The sequence below is a fragment of the Cottoperca gobio genome, chromosome 18 (assembly GCF_900634415.1).
Source record: "Cottoperca gobio chromosome 18, fCotGob3.1, whole genome shotgun sequence".
In the NCBI taxonomy this organism is placed as follows: Eukaryota; Metazoa; Chordata; class Actinopteri; order Perciformes; family Bovichtidae; genus Cottoperca; species Cottoperca gobio.
In genome coordinates this window covers 9,587,267-9,606,714 of record NC_041372.1, presented here as the reverse complement: position 1 = coordinate 9,606,714, position 19,448 = coordinate 9,587,267, and the positions used below count along the sequence as shown (strand labels likewise).

Below are 19,448 nucleotides of genomic sequence, written 5' to 3'. Positions count from 1 at the left end.
GGTAAATGAGCATATATGTCCTTTAAAGTTACAATCTCAATCTGTTATTGTTCCCTTTGGTGGCACCCATGTCGATAAGAGGTAACTGCAGGCGTGGTTTTGTCCCACTACTTTACCCACTCTTCAATCTTTCAGAGGAGCGCCTGAACGTCACAAGGTATATTTCTGATCTTGAGAAACTCATTGCACAACCTGCAGAAATGCTACTTTAAAGAAACTATCTATGTGTACATATAGTGTGTCATTTGGTTGATGATATTAAGGTTCTAAAGGTTTCAAATTCTTTATGCACTCCAGTAGGTGTTTGGTTTAGTAAACAGAAGCCTGATAAACTAGAGCAACATGTGCAATCAAAAGGGCTGCCTGTAAAGTGTAGATCTTCTTGTAGATGATCATTATTATTTAAAAATTGGTGTGTATCACTACCTTCTGAAGATTTGTATTGAGGTTGTTCAGAGAGGACCTGTAATTTGTATGAATTATGATTGTTGTCTAAAGGATGCAACTACTGTAAATAATGTTACTGAAAACACCTGTGAAGTAATGTTGTGTTTAAGTCATGAAGAAATGCACCGCATCCTGAGATTTGCAAACATGATTTATTAAGAGATTTAACTATCGACATTGCACATAATCCCCTCCAAAGAAAAGCACACATAAATAGTAAAACAAAAAAGTTTATTTTCATCAATCCATCCTCACCTGAGGAGATGACGGGAGTAGTACGTTTTAAGAATCGCTTGAGGTGGTAATCTGAGAAGAGAACTAAACTGCCTCCCATAATGCACCACCAACCTCACACGTGCTTGGTTTTTCCCCTCTTCAACCAAATTTAATAAGAAAAGTTAAATAAAAATCAAGGCTGGTTCCTGTATAAATTACATGACGCGTCCCATCTAGGCAATTAAAGAAAAGTTTTTTTAAAGGGGGGTTGGAATAACTGGGCCACCAAGCAGGTCGTCTATTATTTCCAATTTGTCTTTTAAAGATGTACTTTCAATGTCTAAATATGCACCCACCACCCACTTGTATCCTTTATTTCCCTACCTCATCCCTGTTCAAATGTCAGTGTAGACAGGCCAACACAAGACTACATGAAAGGGGTGGGGGTCTGAGGGATGACAGCGAAACTGAGTGGGTTGGAGGTTAGGGAGAGTGCAGGGAGGGGCGAGCAGCGCATGCGTTCTGAAATAGGTTCAGTCCTCCAACCCTAGGACCTACAGAAACAAAAGACAAAAACAAACGAGAATAAAAACCCAGAGGGACAAAAACATGACTTGTCTAGGACATAAAACACAAAACCTGAACTCCAGAGTTCAAGCTCTCACTAAACTAGAGTCTCAGTCCAAACATAACATAAGCAGCCTATTGAGGGATAGTTTGGATGTTTTGAAATGGGGTTGCATGAGGTGCATTACCTGCAGTAGATGGTGGTTGGCAGCCCCTAGTTTGGAGAAACAGTCAGGTATACTGGCACGTGAGCAAAACAATGTACTGCTGTGTGCGTTTGTTCATAAAAAAAAAACACAACACAAACAAACTAACCGATCAAAGCAGTGGTAGCTCAGCAACTCCTGTGTTCTGCGAGGTAAAATGACCGTTTTTGTCAATGGAGTCTAGTGGCTTTGAAGAGAGTATAGAGAATCGCTTCAGATCCTCGTCTGAAAAGGTAAAGCGCTGAAAATATTCTAAATATAGCATTCACTTACTGATGTTTTGGTGGCTAAAATGTGTTTTGCAGCTGGTCCCTGTCCCCAGCAGTACATTGCTTTACTCCTGTGCCGTTATTCTCGTCCGTTTCTCCAAACTGGGGGCGTACCGATTGCCATCTACTGTAGGTAAAAACACTGACTGTGCATAAGTACCTCGCACCACCTGTAGCACAATAAGTGCAATCCTGCACCCTCATGTCTCCCACCCTGCCTGACCCACCTCTTACCAAGGGGTCATAAGACTGTCCTCTCACTAGCATCATTCTGTTGGTGCCGGGACTGTTGGTGCTGGTGCCGGGACTGTTGGTGCTGGTGCCGGGACTGTTGGTGCTGGTGCCGGGACTGTTGGTGCTGGTGCCGGGACTGTGGTGCTGGTGCCGGGACTGTTGCGGCAGCTGCCTGCTGTGGGGGAAGGAGAAAGTTTAGATATGTGTTGACACAATAAACACTGGTGATCACACAGATAAGGGAATGAGTTCAAATAAAAAGGCAGTTCAAGCACCTTACCTCAGATGATTTTGGCATTTTAGGAGAGGTTTTGGGGGAGGACTTTGATGATTTTGATGTGGCTTTAAGGTCAGCTGGTTTAGAGGTCTGAGGGGGGGTACCTGGCTCTGATGCAGACTTCTCTGTATCATTCTGCAATGTGTGAAAGTAAAAAAAGTGTTAATTAAGCACACACACACACACTGTCAGGAAAATGATGATCTAAAATAGAATTGAACCAGTGACGCTGAAGATCATGGTATGCATCTTAGACCACATGCACACCATCGAAGCTTCACGTATAAAAACAAGTGTATCATTGATTTTCGTGGTGCCCTATGAGCCCAATTTGTAAAACGAGAGTCAGCTACTCTGCTCTTGCAGATGACATCACATCTGGTTTCAGGGCAGCTTTGTTTGACTTGAGTTGGAGAACACACTTTTATGTAATCTCCAAAGAAATATCAAAAGCAAATTGTCATTAGTTCCATATCGAGACGCTGCACGAGGAGTCTTCAGCTGTATTTGTGAAATGGCCCCAGAAGCTCATCTGATGCAGTTTACCGACCATAAACAATTTTGACACTCACTTTTGATGTAGAGGACTCAGAGTTCCTTTGCCTGCGGCGTCTCGTCTGGCGCCGTTGTTTCGGGTCCTCGGCTGCTTCTCCGTTGGTCTGGGGGCCCTCAGAGGCCTCCGTCTGCTTCACTTCTCCTTGCTCCTGGCTCTCTTCTGGAGCAGCCTGCTGGCCGTCTGGAGCCTGATCAGCAGGTGGGCGAGGACGGAACGGTCTGTGAAAGAGCACACAAAATAAATAAAAATCAATCAGCTTTGCAGATCTGGAGTTCAGAAGCGCACACACACACACACACACACACACACACACACACACACACACACACGTGTCAGGTCACCTGCGGTATGGGCGCCAGAATCTGCGCTGTGGTGGTCGCTGTGTTTCGTCTCCCTCTGCCACGCCGTTCTTTTGCTCTCCGGTCTCACCCTGACAGATCAAGAAGCCAAAACATCAGACTAGCCTGACGCAGAAAAGTTCCAAACCAATTTAAACTTCATCCTATTACTTTCAAGAGCGTCTTACATTATTTAAAAAAGCTTTTCCAAGCTTCTAATTCATAAAGGTTCCCCCCCAATATTAAAAATGTCAATTACCATGTCAGAGTTACATTCTTTAATACAAAGGCTGCTTGACCCCCATTTAACTTCTGCTTACATCTTGTGCCTCCTGCCGTGGTCTGCGGGGCCTCCGCCGGCGCTGCTGAGGTCTCCCTCCATCATTCTCTCCTGATCCCTCGCCCTCAACAGCAGAGGATTGGCCATCAACTGGTTTGCTCTCGTCTTCAGGGTTTGGGCTGCGGGGGAAGAACCGTCGACGGAAGCGCCGTTTGTTGGGTGCATAGCGGCTACCTCTGACTGGAAGTCCACCTGGACCGGTTACATTGGCTGCTTCTGAGCCCTGCGGGACACCAAAAACGGGCAGGAATGGGAAATATTAACTCAGCAGACAGTAAAACTATTATGATAATGCCATACTGCCAAATGAATTCCCAGATGATCACCTTAGTGGCTTCAATCACGTCAAACTCTACTATCTCCCCGTCTCCAACACTGCGGAGGAATTTCTTAGGATTGTTCTTCTTGATCGCGGTCTGAGGAGACAAATTTAACATCAAAGTTCCACATCGACCCATAAAATAAACATTAAGTCAAGAAAATGCCCATTTCCTTACCTGATGAACGAACACATCTTCTTTGGTATCATTCCTGAAAAATAGATCCTGATTAGCGAACATGGCTTGAAAGATGCACTAAAATTCCATTTATGCAGGTAATGCATAAATAAAAGTTATGTTGAGAATGTATGTAGAGGAAACACAGTACCTGTTTATGAAGCCATATCCATTACGCACATTGAACCACTTCACTGTGCCTTGGACCAAGGTGGCTATAAAACAAGTTGCACATGTTTAAAAGTGTATTGCATTGACATTTCACATTAAATACATAGTTATACAACCATTCCAAACGCATATTATAGGCCTGCTGTTATCTTGCAGCAATGGCTGCCTTGCTTACAACAAGAAAAAAAGGGAGCTATGAGTGTCAATCATTAACAGTAAGACTTTGAAACCAGGTCTGCACTAGGTCACGCGGTGGCCTGCTAAACAAGGCAACGCGTTTCTCTTCCAAGTCATTAAAGTCTAAGGCAATCAACGTCACCAGAACTGATGGTGAGATGTTCCACTTGAAAAATCACATTAAAAACGCATTTAATTAGGACGTTAGCTTCTTAGCTAAATGATTGCACCTGTGAGCGGGCGCGCGCGCATGTCCGGGTCGTTGCGCGCGACAGCTGATAGAGGAAATTTAGGTCATGTATTCACTGTTAAGTCACTTCAAACACAAATAATACGGCTTCATTTCGTTTTCCTTCCTAGTGCAGAAAACAAAACGGAAGCCGCTTAAATAATAAATGTGCAGAAATGTTCTAGTGACCTATTTTTGGGTTAACTATGAATGAACTTATACAAATAGTCTTCCAGTAAAAGCGCTTGAATTAAACTGAACTTTAGTTCGCAGGTGAGGGCCGATTTCATTGCTATAAATAATTACTTCCCACAAAACATGTATAAAACTCAAGGACACGTGTTGCTCCAAAAAAACGCAACTCAAAATGATTGGCCGTTATTTAACTAATTTAGCTCAAGTCGTACCTTGATATAGTTGCCAGAGAACATTATAAAGAAATGTAAAATAAATTTTAAAAAGTTCACACACGAAAAGGTTTATTTCTAAATTAGTGGGACAACAAAGCAAAATATGCTGCAACAAGAAATCTGTTTATTTCACTCCATATCTATAAAACACACATGACTTCAAACTAAAGTTGGTAGTTTTAAAGATGCCTGAACAACGTAACACACACACACACACACACACACACACACACACAGGAATATAGTCTGCCATAACGATTCACGACACCCACCTATGACTTTCCTCTCAGGCTGTGGCTGCTCTTCCACAGGTGCCGACGTTGGAGCGCTCTGCGGCTCGGTGTCGATCATGCTCGCTGTCGGATTACTTTACTATCACTCCGGAATCCCCTCCCTCCGCCTCTTCCCGAAACTTTTCTTCTTCTTCTTCTTCTTCTTCTTGGAAGTTTCCCGACAGTTGGCATCCCTGACGTTGCATTACTGCCTCCTTCTGGATGTAGTCTTCCTCAAAGTCGTGTAATTATTCCAAATTGCTATTATTATACAGTAGCCTATATGATGGGCTGACCTATTATTAGTGAGAAGAACAAAAACGTACCTGTTAATTACAAAATAATCTGTTTATTGTAACACTACTATGATACATTGCTGAGTAATTAGAGACCTGATTCCCTTGTCGCAGTCCAGTTATGGGTCTCTGCTGTTCTGCACTGAAGGAATAGTTCATCCTAAACATCCATGTTGGATAGGTCTCACCTAAATAACGTTTGAGGGCCGTTCTGGGTGTGGTTCTCCTATATGAACTGTTTAATAATCTTTTGTGTAGTGAAAGGAAAGCCCTATATACATATATATGTCTTGTGCGTGCAGTACACTGCATCTGGATGAGAAATATTTACTTTAATATTCAAGTAAAGGCACTAAAGTCTCAGACATATGGCAACGATAATCAGCTTGTCACTTTTATTTATTTATTTATTTTGGGGGGGGGGGGGGGGGGGGGACTAATATAAAATATGCTCCATGTGAGGGAAATAAGACTAGACTAAAAAGCTACGCATGCAAATGACCGAGGTTTGTATTTTGGGCATTTGGATGAGAGCAGCATCAAGCTAGCCAAGAGAAGACCGGAACATTTTCATCTGCACCTTCAATGTAAGAGTGTGTAATTATGTCACTTTGTTATGGCAATATTTTTCACATTTAGGTTATTGGCATGATTATAAATTAAATAAATAATTTAAAAGATATTTAAAATCCTGATTTTATCCATCAGTTCTCTCACGTTTTCCAATCCACCTCTTCTTTTGAACACAAATGCCAAACCCAAATTAAAATGGCATTAGCTCCTGAACTACTGACTAAATTCACAAACATAATTCTTGCATACATATACATAAACAGCTCTTAATGTTTCTTGTAAAAGGATTAGATGCCTAAAGCAGAAGTGCACAAGCACTGCATGTACTTACTGTAAAGCAGTACATTTAAAGCATTCTCAAGGCAGTTTTCTAGTTCCCTGTTTGAGTTCAACTAAACACATCTATTAGGTTGAAGAACACATTAATATATAGCATGTATACAACACAAACCAAATACAATATAAGCATATCAAAGCGTATGAGAAGTAGGAACAATCAAAGACTTTCTGGCAATAATACAAATTTGGGATTGCTATTATGACTCTACAATAACATTGTGACAACGTATTTCACTAATGAGGGGATTTTATTCTGACAGTTGCAACGGGAAGTCGTGTGTTTGGATTATTTTGATGTTCTGACACAGTGGTGAGCTGCTGGATGAGGGAGCGACAGAGAAGGTGGAGAGCAGTCTCCAGACGGTACAGACATAGCGGGCTCCAGGGCTGCGCGTCTTCTCGACCCGTCGTGTACCTCTTCATGAGGTTCACTGCACGCTGGATTTCAAAGCAGGGAGAGAAGAGATGAGAGAGGGAACGACAGGGATGAAAGAGGAATAAAGTAGGTAGCTAAAGAAAAAGGGAGCGACATCGCAAACGAGCCACCGAGGAGGAGACAGACGAGGAAGCAAAGAGGAGGAGGAGGAGGAATTAAAGGGGAGAAAGGCTGATTAATAACACAAGAGAGGAGAGATATAATCACTACGGGTAAGTTCCACATCAAAACATCCAATAGACTGTGCGTGTTTGCGCCTGAGCAGACGAGATATCCTATTCACATGTCTGTCTGAAGCTGACATATTCCCTTTGAAATATCCACAGTCGTTAATAGGGAGGTCTACAATAATAGCGCGACAGACTGACGTGCCTCAAGTTGTCCTTTTGCGTGGAGAAGTCGCAGGTCTTCATCCGAAGGGCCTCGGCCTGAGTGCAGTCAGTGCGCATTGATGTGGGGACACTCACTGTTACAACGTTACCGACGGCGGGCCGTGGCACGCTCTGTACGCGCGAGGCCACAGTCAGCCTCTTCTTTTCTTTTCAGCACTGCCGACACACACACACACACACACACACACACTGCCCAGATAAGTGACTTACAGCTACATTTCGCTCTAGTTTAAAGCACTTTTTAAAGCAATTGCATCACTGAATTGTCTTCCCTGTCAACATCTCATGTCACAATATGAAATCACTACATCTTCTATATCTAATGGTAAGTTTACCTGCTGTCATCAGTCATGAAGGTATATTAACATCTGCTTCCTGTGTGTTGGCCTCCACAGCAGGCATGGCAGATGCGGAGCTGGACTTCCAGACAGGTGATGCCGGAGCATCCGCCACCTACCCCATGCAGTGCTCTGCCCTGCGTAAAAATGGCTTTGTTGTGCTGAAAGGCCGACCCTGCAAGATCGTCGAGATGTCCACCTCCAAGACGGGCAAGCACGGCCACGCTAAGGTCAGCAGGGCTTTATTGCATGACTCACATAAAATTACTTATTTACCCTTTTATTAAGCACAGGAGGTCACTGAAGAACTCTCTCTACACATACTGATTGATCAAATATAGCTTATGTTTTTCGGGTTACACTTCATTTATAAGCCGATTGTTGATCCTTTCCCGTGTGTTTTGTGCTCGAGCAGGTCCACCTGGTTGGTATCGACATCTTCTCTGGTAAGAAGTATGAAGATATCTGTCCCTCCACCCACAACATGGACGTCCCCAACATCAAGAGAATGGATTACCAGGTGAGACAGCTGGAGGAATGAAGACACAGTCGCTTCTTATCTAGTATATTGTTTAAAAAAAAGTCTGTTGAGTGATTTTTGTAATGTCACGTCTCAGATATCAGAGCAATACTCACAAATATGCTTTGGTATTTAATAAGCAAAAGCTTTTCAGAGATAATTCTGCATGGCTTCTGCAGGACAATTAACAGTAGGAGGATGATTTGGAAAAAAGCCCCATGATTATTAGTCAACTGCGAATGTCTCGCTCGTTGTGACAAACCCACGGAGAACTATCAGCCAACACTTCTCCTCATTACTGTGGAGCTTCTTTGTGTCTTTCAGATCCTTGTGCTGCTACTTTCAGCATAAAAAGCTCTGATAAATGCACTGTGTGCTACCTGCCCAGCACCGAGGCCGACAAGGTCAGGGACTAGTTAGCAGTTGGAACAGTGGAAGCGGTTCTTAATGACACTGATGACCGTTAAACTGATAGTGACACATGCATACTTAGACGCGGGAAAGTTAGTTCAGTGGTTAGTTTAGCAACAGAATGAGGAAAAAGATAACGCCTGCATGTAATCACAACGCTGTGTCCGCTTACTCTTTTCTGTTGTTTCCTACTTGTCCCCTCTCCCAGCTTATTGGGATCCAAGAGGGCTACCTGTCCCTGCTCCAGGACAGCGGGGAGGTGAGAGAGGACCTGAGGATTCCAGAGGGAGACCTGGGCAAAGAGATAGAGAGCAAGCACGAAGCCGGAGAGGAGATCCTGGTCAGTGCTGTCACTTAAAAAACAAACAAAGTGTATATACTCAACAAAATAGACATTCCTAAACTGTGTTGCTCTTTCAGATCACTGTTCTAAATGCAATGAATGAAGAAACTGCAATTGGTATCAAAGCCTTGGGTAAATAAGCTACTGCAGGTAAATACAGAGCTAACAGCTGTATCGACATGCAGCTGCCCTCTCACCCCCTCAACTACCGCCTGACCCAGCCTGCCTGAAGAGGAGTGTGTGTGTGTGTGTGTGTGTGTGTGTGTGGGTGTTACACCACAAGCCACCAGCATGTGCCATGCCGGTGCAAGTGTGTGTGTGTGATGTCATACATGTACAGTTTGTTCTTCATCATCATCATCATCATCATCGGAGGGGAAGGCAACTCCAGTCAACAAGTCTGAGGTTTGAAAGGTAAAAAAGACGTCACTTTAAAATGTTATTTACAATTATGCATATCCACCATACTGGAAATATCCATGTTATTTGTAGAATTACTTTCCCTGTGTATATATTTGTTTAAACCGGACCTATTAGTCGTCAGCTGAAGTGTAAAGATTTATAACTGACGAAAGGTAGCTCATTTGATGATTCAAAATGTGAAGCCTGTGTGAAGTGATGGTTACTGAACAGTGTGCCACCGTGGCCTTGCCTCCCCCTTAATGTATTGTTTGTCTCATGTGAACACCATTACGAGCATGTGTATCATTTCCATCCAATATAAATGAAAGGTGAACGGTGGTTCATATTTAATTTTCGAGCAACGTTGTCTTTCTTTCTGTGGGTTGTACAGCTCGTAGCTTTGTCGTACTTGTTGGGTCGAACTGTTCTTATGCACTTCTCACTTGCAAACTGTGGGCTGTAGAATAAAGTGTCCACAAAACATGTTTAAAACTGTTGGTTGCGCAATGTTTCCTCCGCAGAGGCTCGTTAAAACACTGTGCTTCTTTCTTCTTAAACCCTTTCCTTCTCTGACTTTTCTTTCTTCTCATTCCTCCCCTATTGTAATTCTGCTTCAGGGGCTAACGAGATGCACTGCATTACTAAAAGACTTAAATAACTGGAAATGTCTAACAGTAAATTCTCTATGTACATGACCACACCCGAGTCTGGATTAAAAAGGTCAGAGGTGTAGAGGAAGGTCTCTCGCTCATGATTGAGTAGGTGTATAAATATATATAAATATATATAAATATATATATATATATATATATATATATATATATATATATATATATATATATATATATAGACAAAGGGAAAAGAAAGGTGGTGATGGAGTCACAACTGTTGTTTTTATACGTTTCCGTTTTAAGGGCTTCCACTCTGGGTCTGCATTGTTCTGTTGAGGCTTATTCAGTGTGTGTGTGTGTGTGTGTGTGCCATCTTTTTTGTATGGCACTTTTCTTTTGGAGATCTGAACAAGCCCCTCCTGCTGTTTATTTCATCACTTCAAACTTGTATATTGAACAACACGGCACACCGAGGTTAAGCTTCTTGTCTCAAGGATTTGAAGAGTCAAAAGGAAACAGAACCCGGCATCAAGAACAAATTGTCCTCCGTTAAAAAGGCCCTCCACACCGAGCCATTTGGAGAAATCGACCGCTATAATTTGAATACTGCAGAACCCTGAGCGATGATTCAGAAGGCAATTTAGTATCAAGCATCGAGTATAGAGCAAAGCCAAACTGGGCAGAATGTCTCCATTGCCAAAAAAAAGAAAGACGATGAAACTGTTGGACGTTGCGTTTGCTTATCGTTTTTATTAGGCAACATAAAAGCGTTAAAACAGCAGGAGACTCGGACCTCATATATTCTGTCGAAGAGGACAACGCAGAACACTGGAAAACCTTTGTGGTAACCAACCCCAAGTGGTCTAATGTGATCAACCAGGAGTCAGCAACACAGTGAAACAGTCTGTCAGTTTGGTCGATGTGTTTCAGTCACAGTCGTGCTCATCAGCGTGACTTTAGTGGGAACATGTTGATTTAATCCACATGATCTAAATTACTGAACATTTCCCCTAATCAAAGGCAAAGTCACTGAGTGTTGTAATCATGAACATTAGTATACAAAGAATAAGCTCTGGTTCAGTCTTTTTTTTTTACAAGATATTAACATTTTAATGCGTATAAGCACCTCCAGAATAACTTTACAGTGTCGGTAAAATAATAATCAATTTTACAAATTAATATAATTTGAAGTTATAATTATGCAAGAAATAAAATAAAAATCAATGTTGGATGTTTACAGAAGCACATACGCACGAGGACTGCTGATCACGCGTTCACAAATAAAATAAAAAGACACTGTACAGGAAATAAAAACACAAGTCACATGGCACGATCCAGCCAAATGACTGTCTTTGAGGAAGGCGATCAATTACTCGTCCAAAAGGTTCTCCAGAGTCTCGAGCGAAGCTGTGAAGTCTCAGTGACGATGAAGGTGAAGGTGGCTTTGAGCTACTTCCCATGGTGGTAGAACCTCTGCCCGCTCTGGCTGTGGGGGAGGAAGCCGTGACGAGGAGCACTCTGGGGAGAGGTCTGGAACGTGGCCTGGTAGTTAAAATATGGAACAACATAATAAACCGGTTTGCATTTGACACAGTGACTCATGCAGTAAGAAGTCAACCTAAAAGTGTGTGTGTGTGTGTGTGTTTTAAGGGTTCACCTTTGCAGTGGGAATCTGGACCGCCATCGATGGTGTGGGCAGCAGTCCTGGAGCAGAAGGATGCATGGCTGGTGGATGCATAGGCCTCAAAGCACCCTGTGAGAACATCAACGAGACGGAACAAAAAGAAGAAGTGTGATCAGATGAGGAAGTGACGACATGAAGTACAGAGTAGGTAAATACTGAAGCCTATGCTAGCTGCTTCCACCGGGTTTGGGCCAAAGCTTTTATTATTTTCATCTTATACCCGATACTTACAAATAGACATAATATTATCATATGGATGACTCAATTTGATATGTCATTTCTTACTGCATCAGTAAAGCCGGACTGTTGGTTGGCATGTTCCAGCTGCTTCTGGAGAGGTATTCCTGCACCAGGAATGTATCCTGCATGAGATACAGATTTAGCTATTTATTTTAGATCAAATACAGAGCCCACATTCAGGTTATTTTAAAATACTGTTATTAATGGCCATAAGTAGTCTCTCGCTATGAAACAGCAGCGGGAACACACGGACGAAGGCGACGGAGGAACTGACCAGGCTGGGAGGTGAAGTGGCTGTGGACGGGGTAGCCAGTCTGCTGGTGGGGGAGGTACTGCATGGCTTGAAACGCAGACGCACCTGCGGGAGAACAAAAGCAACTTTGTCTCATAACAATCACTACAGCTCACTGTCCCCACATCAAGCACGAAGGACGATGTAAGCCTGAATAAAAGACTAGACACCTTGGTTTCCCCCCCCAGACTGTATGTACTATACTACAGAAATTAAATCAATGTACACATTTCCTTTACCTCTGATCTGAGAGCTGCTCGCGAAGCTGACAGGTACGGATGGTCCAGGAGCGTAGGTGGAGGGATGCTGGGCCTGAGCCACCCCATAGGTCTCATGGACCCCTTGGCCCCCGCTGAACTGTCCGTGCTCGGCTGAGCCCGAGCTGAATCCAGGCGTCTGATAGTGACGAGCCTAAAAGAGGAGGAAGAGGGGTGTTAAACTGTGTAACTGGTGTTTAAATGTGCATCTCCTTAAATCACACGGAATAAAAAAAGGTGTAAGACTAGAATCGTAAGAGGAAATGCTAAACACAATTACATCCATAATCAAACTTATGCAGAAGTATCTGTGGCGATATATTTTTGGATACAATGAAAAGATGTCAGTTCTTTACTCACTGGAATCACAGCAGCTGGGAAGAGTTGTTTACTACGTTCTCCAAGAAGTGCACCAGGTCGACTGTGGCTGACTGGACTGCCTGAGAGAGGCAAAGAGAAGGACAGTTTTACTTATGTGAAAAAAGACCTTACCTTTCCCAGGTAAGGTCAGGCATGTAAATACTTAAACGGCCTTACCTTGAATGCTGAGAAGGTGCTGCCCTGCGTGCATTGGCAGGCTGGGTTGGTAGCTGGCTGACGTCAATGTTGTGATATCACTAGAAATGACAAAAATGCAAATGAATACCAAACATACTTCAGCAAAATACTTGGTTAAATATCAAAATTCTGTCATACCGTTATGTACTGAAAGTACTGAAAAAGCTGCGTCATCCTTACTACCTCTGCTCCTTTCTGCGCCTCTTTTCCTCTTCATGAAGTACTTTCTTAAGCTGTAAAAAGAGCTGGTGTTTCTCTTCTTGGAGTCCCTGAAGTTTTTCCCCCATCTTCATTACCTGAGGTTTAGTTTGGGGTTGGGTATAAGAAAACAAATTGCCATGTTGAATATTATTGTCCCAACTCGAGGTAAGACGGCAAAGCCATATGGAGTTGGAAGCACAAATTGCAGTTGAAAATGTTTTTTTATTATTCCAACCTGTTCTTTGGTTTCCTCCAAAGACATCCTCTCCTCTATTTCTTTTGTCCTCTTCCTCTCTTCCTCCTCTTTCATCTTCTGCTCCATCATTTTGTCCACCTCTTCCTCCTCTGAAAGATCATACATGTTGTTCAGTGTTCAATAAAACTTATCACACAGTCTAGAACAATCATAGTATTTCATAGTAAAACGCTTGTGCACTTCTATATCTTCAGTTGTGACAGTTCTCGCTCGGCTAGGCTAGTTTTACAACACACACACACACACACACACACATACCTTGTCTCTTGCGCTCCCTCTCCCTCATGATGTGTTTGTGGAGGGCTCTGGCCATTGCGTTGGACAACTTGGGTCTCTCCAGCAGTGCAGGCATAGTGACAGACAGTGGAGGGGCCAGCTAATGTAGATACAATGATCAGTTAAATATAACAAGAAATACCCGGGGTGCATGCAAATGTGTCTACGGGCTGTGCTACATCTCAAGTGAAGTGCAACCAGTAGAAATATCACAGGTTAAAGGCCTAGCTGCTATTCGGCTAACAGCTAAATTAGCAGCGTTAGCTTTGGCTGCTAACCGACAGCATATTTAATTAAAATGCATCCACGGGAGTGGTATAGATTAAGTCGAAGATGTGTGGAGCATCTTCCCCCCCACTAAGCGGCATGTTGTTTTATTTTTCAACATGCCCGAGAGCAAACGTTAACTGAAGTTAGCTAGCTGCAAAGCACTAGTGGCTCAATGGTGGCGGATTGATAAAGTACAAAAACTCTTACTTTTGTTACGTTGAGGGTCGTTTAGTAATAACCAAACCGTCTTGTCGTAAAATGTAGACGAGTTAACTGTGTCTGAAGCAGTTGAACAAGACAAATTTACCAAAATATAAACAGACGGAGAGGTTTTCAGCCTGGGTGATAATGTTGCGCTTCCGGTGCCAAGCACGACCTCCGATTTCTTTAACCCACCGAAATGCATTTTGGGAATAGTAGTTTCCCCAGTATTTCTTCAGAGCGTCAATAAGTCAAGTCAATAAATGGGTGAATTTCATATTCACATATGCACGTGGTCACCTCCATAATGTTTTTTTTCAAAGTCTAAACAATGAATACTTATAATGCATAACTAAATATAACTCAGGACAACAGACACAAAGGCATTATGTTAAATATAATATATATTTCAGTGTTAGATTATGATTTAGATTTTACTTGTGTGACTTTCCTACATTCAACATATTCAACGAGCATTGTTGGAGAGAGTCTTTGATCCAAACAACTGGTTTTCTCAGGTGATCAATAAAGAATGTCCGTCCCTGGGTGGGCTTGAACCACCAACCTTTCGGTTAACAGCCGAACGCGCTAACCAATTGCGCCACAGAGACGATCTGCGAGGTGGAGGGGCGTGGTCTCAATTTAAAAAAACGCTTTAGAAAGTTGTACCTATAAAGCATCTTTTAACGTCTTTATAATTTACCATTGACTTCTGGAAGTCTGGCTGAATAATATGGCAAAAACTTTAATCATTGCATATTATATTAAATGCTCTTATGCAGTGAAAAAGTACTATATACAAAGGTACAGTTTGTTACATAATACAATTATAAAATAAACATTAAGAAAATAACTTTTTGTTCTTTGCTCAAACTGTCACTACATCCTGACAGTAGTTACTTATACTACTGTTACTCTATTTTATTCTATTTAATTATTGTATACTCCCCACCTTAGCTGTTACAACGTAAATTTCCTCGTTGTGGGACTAATAAAGGATTTCTGATAAAACTGATAATCGAAAAGAAATCATATTCCCCAAACAAATAGATTAATCGGGATTTACGAGAAGTAATTGACACGTTAGAATTCATCGTGTCAGATTGGTTGTAACCCTTCTGATGAGCACTGAGGGGAGACATCAGATTATCTGTCTCAAGCTACTAGTCGGGATATAGTTATAGACAAATATAGATGACTGACTGACAATATAACACAGCCATTTTAACAGGATGTTTCGTTAAATTAATTGTAGTGACTTAGGAAACATGTTGTGTTGTTCTTATTACCTTTTTCTGTTTATTGTGCTGTTGTAACTTTAACAGCAAGAAATACTTATGACAATGTGAAACACCTTTGCACCAAAGCTCTCCCATGGGACTTAGATACGTGACAAGTATCTTCAATGAAGACAAAAAACACAGATAGCTTTTAATCACATTTTATCATGTATGGTCATGAGTGGAGAGAAAGAGCCAGTAATGCAGCTGTATACAGAGTTCAAATCTTTTTTTCTTCTTAAAAAAAAAGGAGACAAACTTAAAAAAGAAAATTGCACTCAGCTTTACAATACCTTTTAGAAATCAAGCCATCTAAATTAACAATAATAACAACAATAATCATAGTAGCAGTCAACATAATAGTCTTACCACTGAAAGCAGAGGATGATTGTTTAGTCTGAATTCTATTATGCTCCTTGCTAAGGTCAGAAGCGGGGCAGCCCACTACATTCTCAATCACAGACTCAATCAAAGAACTGCTGCAAAACAGTTATCCTTTACTTTGCCCGAGACAAAATGACCTGCCTTCAACTGGTAGATGCTATTCATTGCCTAACCTCAACTCAAAACACACGTTATACTCCTGCAAGCCAGCAGAGTGGACAAAAAATTATCTATCGCCATTGCCAATAAGAGGTGATTTGAACTCACATACGATGTCTTTCTTCCCTTAACCCTGGGGTAACTATATTTATGGGCTACTTCTAACATTATTTCGTCATTCCTGCTCTCAGCAAAGCATGATCAATTACGACACTGGAAAAACAACTGGCCACGAGACCACTTAACTCAAGTTGCTAGTGAAAAGAAAAGTGGGAGGCAAATACAATTCAGACTGCAGAATAATATAAGACATGAATGGATGGGAGCGGGGTATCGTATGGGTGGCGAAAGTGCATTCGACATATTTACTCTGGGAACACTAAGCTGCGGAGCTGGATTTAATATTTAAATGAATGCATGGTGGAGGTCTCAGAAAGGGGGGGGGGGAGTGGTTGGAGGGGGGGTGGTGGTGGGATCAGATTTCCCTTTGGCTGCTCCCGTACACACTCTCATCACTGTAGGCAATGTAGAGGAAAAAGTCCTCTTCATGATGCTCCTGAGAAAGACAAATAGATGTTAGTATCACATGACAACACATCGATAGAGACATGCGAGCGGGTTAGCGAGGTAGGAATGACTCTTGCCTGGTACAACAGTCCCATGGTAGCTGAGGTGGGTGGAATGACGTTGTTTACAAAGAAGAAGAGCGCATCCTCAGCTCGCAAGTGGATTCTTTTCCGGATGAGGAAGTAAAACTGTCCCACTGTTAAAAGAGCGTAAACAAGATTTGTTTAGATACAACTGTACTGGAGCATTTGAAATGTTTTGTCCAGGTAATTGGCACATAATAAAATATTTACCTGTCAGGTCGGAGGGGACAAGATATTTCTTCTTGTCCAGATCTCCTATTCTGGCTTTGGGGGCTTTCTCCACAATTACCTGAAAACAGAAAAAAAAAACAAGAAGTTATGTACGTGGTTCTGAACAATGACGATGTGTGTAGAGCGAGACGTACTTCCACCTTTCTAAGAAAAAGGATCTGAGAATAAACTAAATCGTCAGTCAAGCGAGGACTGAAATATCTTTAAATTGTGTATTTTGTAATTGGTCAGTTAGCAAGACATCTGTATATTTAAATGTGTGTAACGCAGATCTGGGATTTAATACAGAGGACTGGCAGGAGCAGAACAATGAAACTACTTTTAAGGTTATTCTCTTAAGTCTAAAAATAGGACTTCTACCTGAATACTATCCACCAGGCACGTCATTGTAGAGCTTAAGTGATTATAATCGATGTACAGAACATTTACCAGCATCTTTTTTTGTTTATTTTGTGGTTCCAGTGTCTAAAAATGTTTGTTTGTCTTCTGTGACAGTTAAAATAAATGTAAAAAAATGAAAACAAGACAAAAAAATGTTATTGTGTGTTCTGGGCTGTTTTTAAAAATTCCCTAACATCAAATTAGTGTTCAATTAATTGAAAAGATTATTGTAAAATGACTCTATAATGAGAATAAATAAGTTGCAATACATTAGGTTGCTGTAAAATTAAAAGGCATTGTTCTTGTAAAGAGAAGTAAAGCTCGTCATACATTACTGAAACCCCAGATCACATTACTTTCCTGCCATTCTTGCTAGTTTAAGAGGCTAAATACGAATGGCTGTGGTGGATATACAATGTATATTCACGGTCCAGGGCGGTAAACAAGTGTCCTGTGTGTTGACGCATACTATTTTAAGGTGCACTGATGTTTCACCACCCAGCTCCCCGTTCACACCATAATGGGCCTGTACGCCTTTCTCTGTAAAAACCACCACGATGGTTATAATAAGTATGGCGTTGTATTACCTTATATTATTTATAATTTAGTAATATTATCTTGAAATACATACATACACGGAAGGATTACACGAAGCTATCACTAGCTGGCCTACTAAAGGGCCGAAATGATTTCTGGTTAACCTCTAGCCTCGTTACTAACGTGGCAGTCAACTATGGAGAAAGATAATGATAATTAGGTGTGGCTACAACTGAACCACATGATTATATGTAGGTTATATATGCGTTAACTAAATGTCTTTAAGAATTAGCTTGAATTAGCACTAGCATTGCAACATATAACGCGCTACCAAGCTAACGCTCGCTACTTACAGGTACCCTGTCCGGATACTTCTTCCTTATTTTCTCGCCTTCGGACCGTCTTTTCTCAAAAGGATGCTCTTCTTTGTACTGGAACTTCATCGTTAAAAGAGATGACAGACAACAAGTCGGTCACTCCTAAATGTAATGATAACGGTCTGCTCAAGGAACTGCTCAAATCGCTGACACACACGACAAAAACAAACGTTGCTAACTAGCTTTTAGCTCTTCACAGCTGTTTTCCTAGTGCGATTGCAGCGGAGGGATACAATAACAACATGACGTTGCAGAGGGTCTAGTTTGGGGTAGACTTCAAGCGATCCCAAACCACGTTAACGTTAACATCCGATAATTGGTGTATATTCAAATGAAATGTTTTCCTTAGAAATCAAGATCTTTTTTGAAGCTGTTTAAATGATATCATGCCATTTTCTGTGGAACTATTTAATTTTGATCAACCGCTGCGGGTAAAGACATAGGGCAGGGCAGTGAAGAGGCAGCTGTCCTTGTCATATGACCGAGGCCCAGCAGCGCGAGGACAGAAACTAAATAAACATACAATAATAAACCATCATATTGGCTGTATAGGTTAACGATGCTGTAAGTCTGGGCCAACAGACAATCAGCAGCTTCCCAGGAAAATGAGGAACATTGTAAAATTAATGTGTTTTCACTTATTGTCCGAGCTTAGTGTTAAACACTAAATTGGTTTGAAGTTTCGCAATTTCCGCTGTTGCCACAACATCATACAAATAATAACAAGTGTTCAGTGAGATTTGACCACTTAAAGAACTTGTCTATTCAAATATTAGAGCTGAAAAGCTGAAAATAAAATGAAGAACATTTTATTTGTTTGCCTTATGTCCATGTCCTCAAACACACAATGGAAAAGTTGCTAACCTGAATATAGTGCAAGTGACTGATTTATTCCCTCATGTGTTAGACTTCTTTAAAAAAAAGTTAATAACTGATCATTTTTAGGTGACCACAGTAGCGTTATCTGCTCTAGCACATGATGTAATGTGCTGAGTCACCTGTGGACCGGATATTTTTCCCAGTTGGGTTAAAAAGGCAGATTCAGGTTAACGCAGGCTGTACAGTGAATATCAAGTCTTACTAATCGGCTTGTTATTGTGGGACTTCAGGTATGAAAGATCTACATCATAAAGGTCAGAAGTCAATTCTTAAAATAACAGATTTTTTTTTTCTCAAATGTATATGTCTCCCTCCTCTCCTCCTTAAGCCGCCTGAGTTTAAGCCATGCTTGCTCCCTGCATACACTTGGCCCACCATAGTACCGCTTACCCCTGCACTAGAATGACTAAAATTAAATCTAATATTTAAATGAAGAAAACTAAACTGCTTCTATCATGTGCACTCAGC

The 19,448-nt window shown here is 41.5% G+C and overlaps 4 protein-coding genes and 1 non-coding gene across 11 annotated transcripts; 1 reads left to right on the top strand and 4 right to left on the bottom strand.

The window, feature by feature from the left end:
• Positions 1–582: 582 nt before the first annotated feature.
• LOC115023592 (Y-box-binding protein 2-A-like) lies at positions 583–5,362 on the bottom strand. Of its 2 annotated transcripts, none has more exons than XM_029454684.1 (10): positions 5,207–5,362; positions 4,099–4,162; positions 3,948–3,981; positions 3,777–3,866; positions 3,431–3,673; positions 3,114–3,202; positions 2,789–2,990; positions 2,220–2,351; positions 1,940–2,111; positions 583–1,217 (listed from the first exon to the last, which is right to left on the bottom strand). In XM_029454684.1, the coding sequence occupies exons 1-9, from the start codon at positions 5,283–5,285 to the stop codon at positions 1,947–1,949; spliced, it is 1,098 nt and encodes a 365-aa protein (XP_029310544.1). In that variant the 5' UTR covers positions 5,286–5,362; the 3' UTR covers positions 583–1,217; positions 1,940–1,946. The 2 variants fall into 2 exon arrangements, with proteins under 2 accessions (XP_029310544.1, XP_029310543.1); XM_029454683.1 differs by having other exon boundaries at positions 1,940–2,114; positions 5,207–5,361.
• A 1,361-nt stretch (positions 5,363–6,723) lies between these two features.
• Positions 6,724–9,614, top strand: LOC115023700 (eukaryotic translation initiation factor 5A-1). The gene is made up of 5 exons (XM_029454906.1): positions 6,724–7,062; positions 7,638–7,810; positions 7,996–8,100; positions 8,720–8,851; positions 8,932–9,614. Exons 2-5 carry the CDS (start codon positions 7,643–7,645, stop codon positions 8,992–8,994), a joined length of 468 nt encoding a protein of 155 aa, XP_029310766.1. The 5' UTR covers positions 6,724–7,062; positions 7,638–7,642; the 3' UTR covers positions 8,995–9,614.
• A 979-nt stretch (positions 9,615–10,593) lies between these two features.
• gps2 (G protein pathway suppressor 2) lies at positions 10,594–14,315 on the bottom strand. 6 transcript variants are annotated; one of them, XM_029455433.1, is made up of 11 exons: positions 14,209–14,315; positions 13,614–13,731; positions 13,335–13,444; positions 13,079–13,194; positions 12,878–12,957; positions 12,701–12,780; positions 12,323–12,494; positions 12,066–12,149; positions 11,837–11,913; positions 11,525–11,632; positions 10,594–11,409 (listed from the first exon to the last, which is right to left on the bottom strand). In XM_029455433.1, the coding sequence occupies exons 1-11, from the start codon at positions 14,305–14,307 to the stop codon at positions 11,317–11,319; spliced, it is 1,137 nt and encodes a 378-aa protein (XP_029311293.1). In that variant the 5' UTR covers positions 14,308–14,315; the 3' UTR covers positions 10,594–11,316. The 6 variants fall into 6 exon arrangements, with proteins under 6 accessions (XP_029311293.1, XP_029311294.1, XP_029311296.1 ...); XM_029455434.1 differs by having other exon boundaries at positions 13,082–13,194; XM_029455436.1 differs by having other exon boundaries at positions 11,525–11,620; positions 13,082–13,194.
• A 324-nt stretch (positions 14,316–14,639) lies between these two features.
• On the bottom strand, positions 14,640–14,713 carry trnan-guu (transfer RNA asparagine (anticodon GUU)). Its single transcript has one exon. It is a non-coding gene; the product is annotated as a tRNA-Asn (tRNA).
• Positions 14,714–15,527: 814 nt separating this feature from the next.
• On the bottom strand, positions 15,528–18,324 carry gabarapb (GABA(A) receptor-associated protein b). The gene is made up of 4 exons (XM_029455149.1): positions 18,078–18,324; positions 16,786–16,864; positions 16,570–16,688; positions 15,528–16,481 (listed from the first exon to the last, which is right to left on the bottom strand). The coding sequence occupies exons 1-4, from the start codon at positions 18,165–18,167 to the stop codon at positions 16,401–16,403; spliced, it is 369 nt and encodes a 122-aa protein (XP_029311009.1). The 5' UTR covers positions 18,168–18,324; the 3' UTR covers positions 15,528–16,400.
• Positions 18,325–19,448: the final 1,124 nt, after the last annotated feature.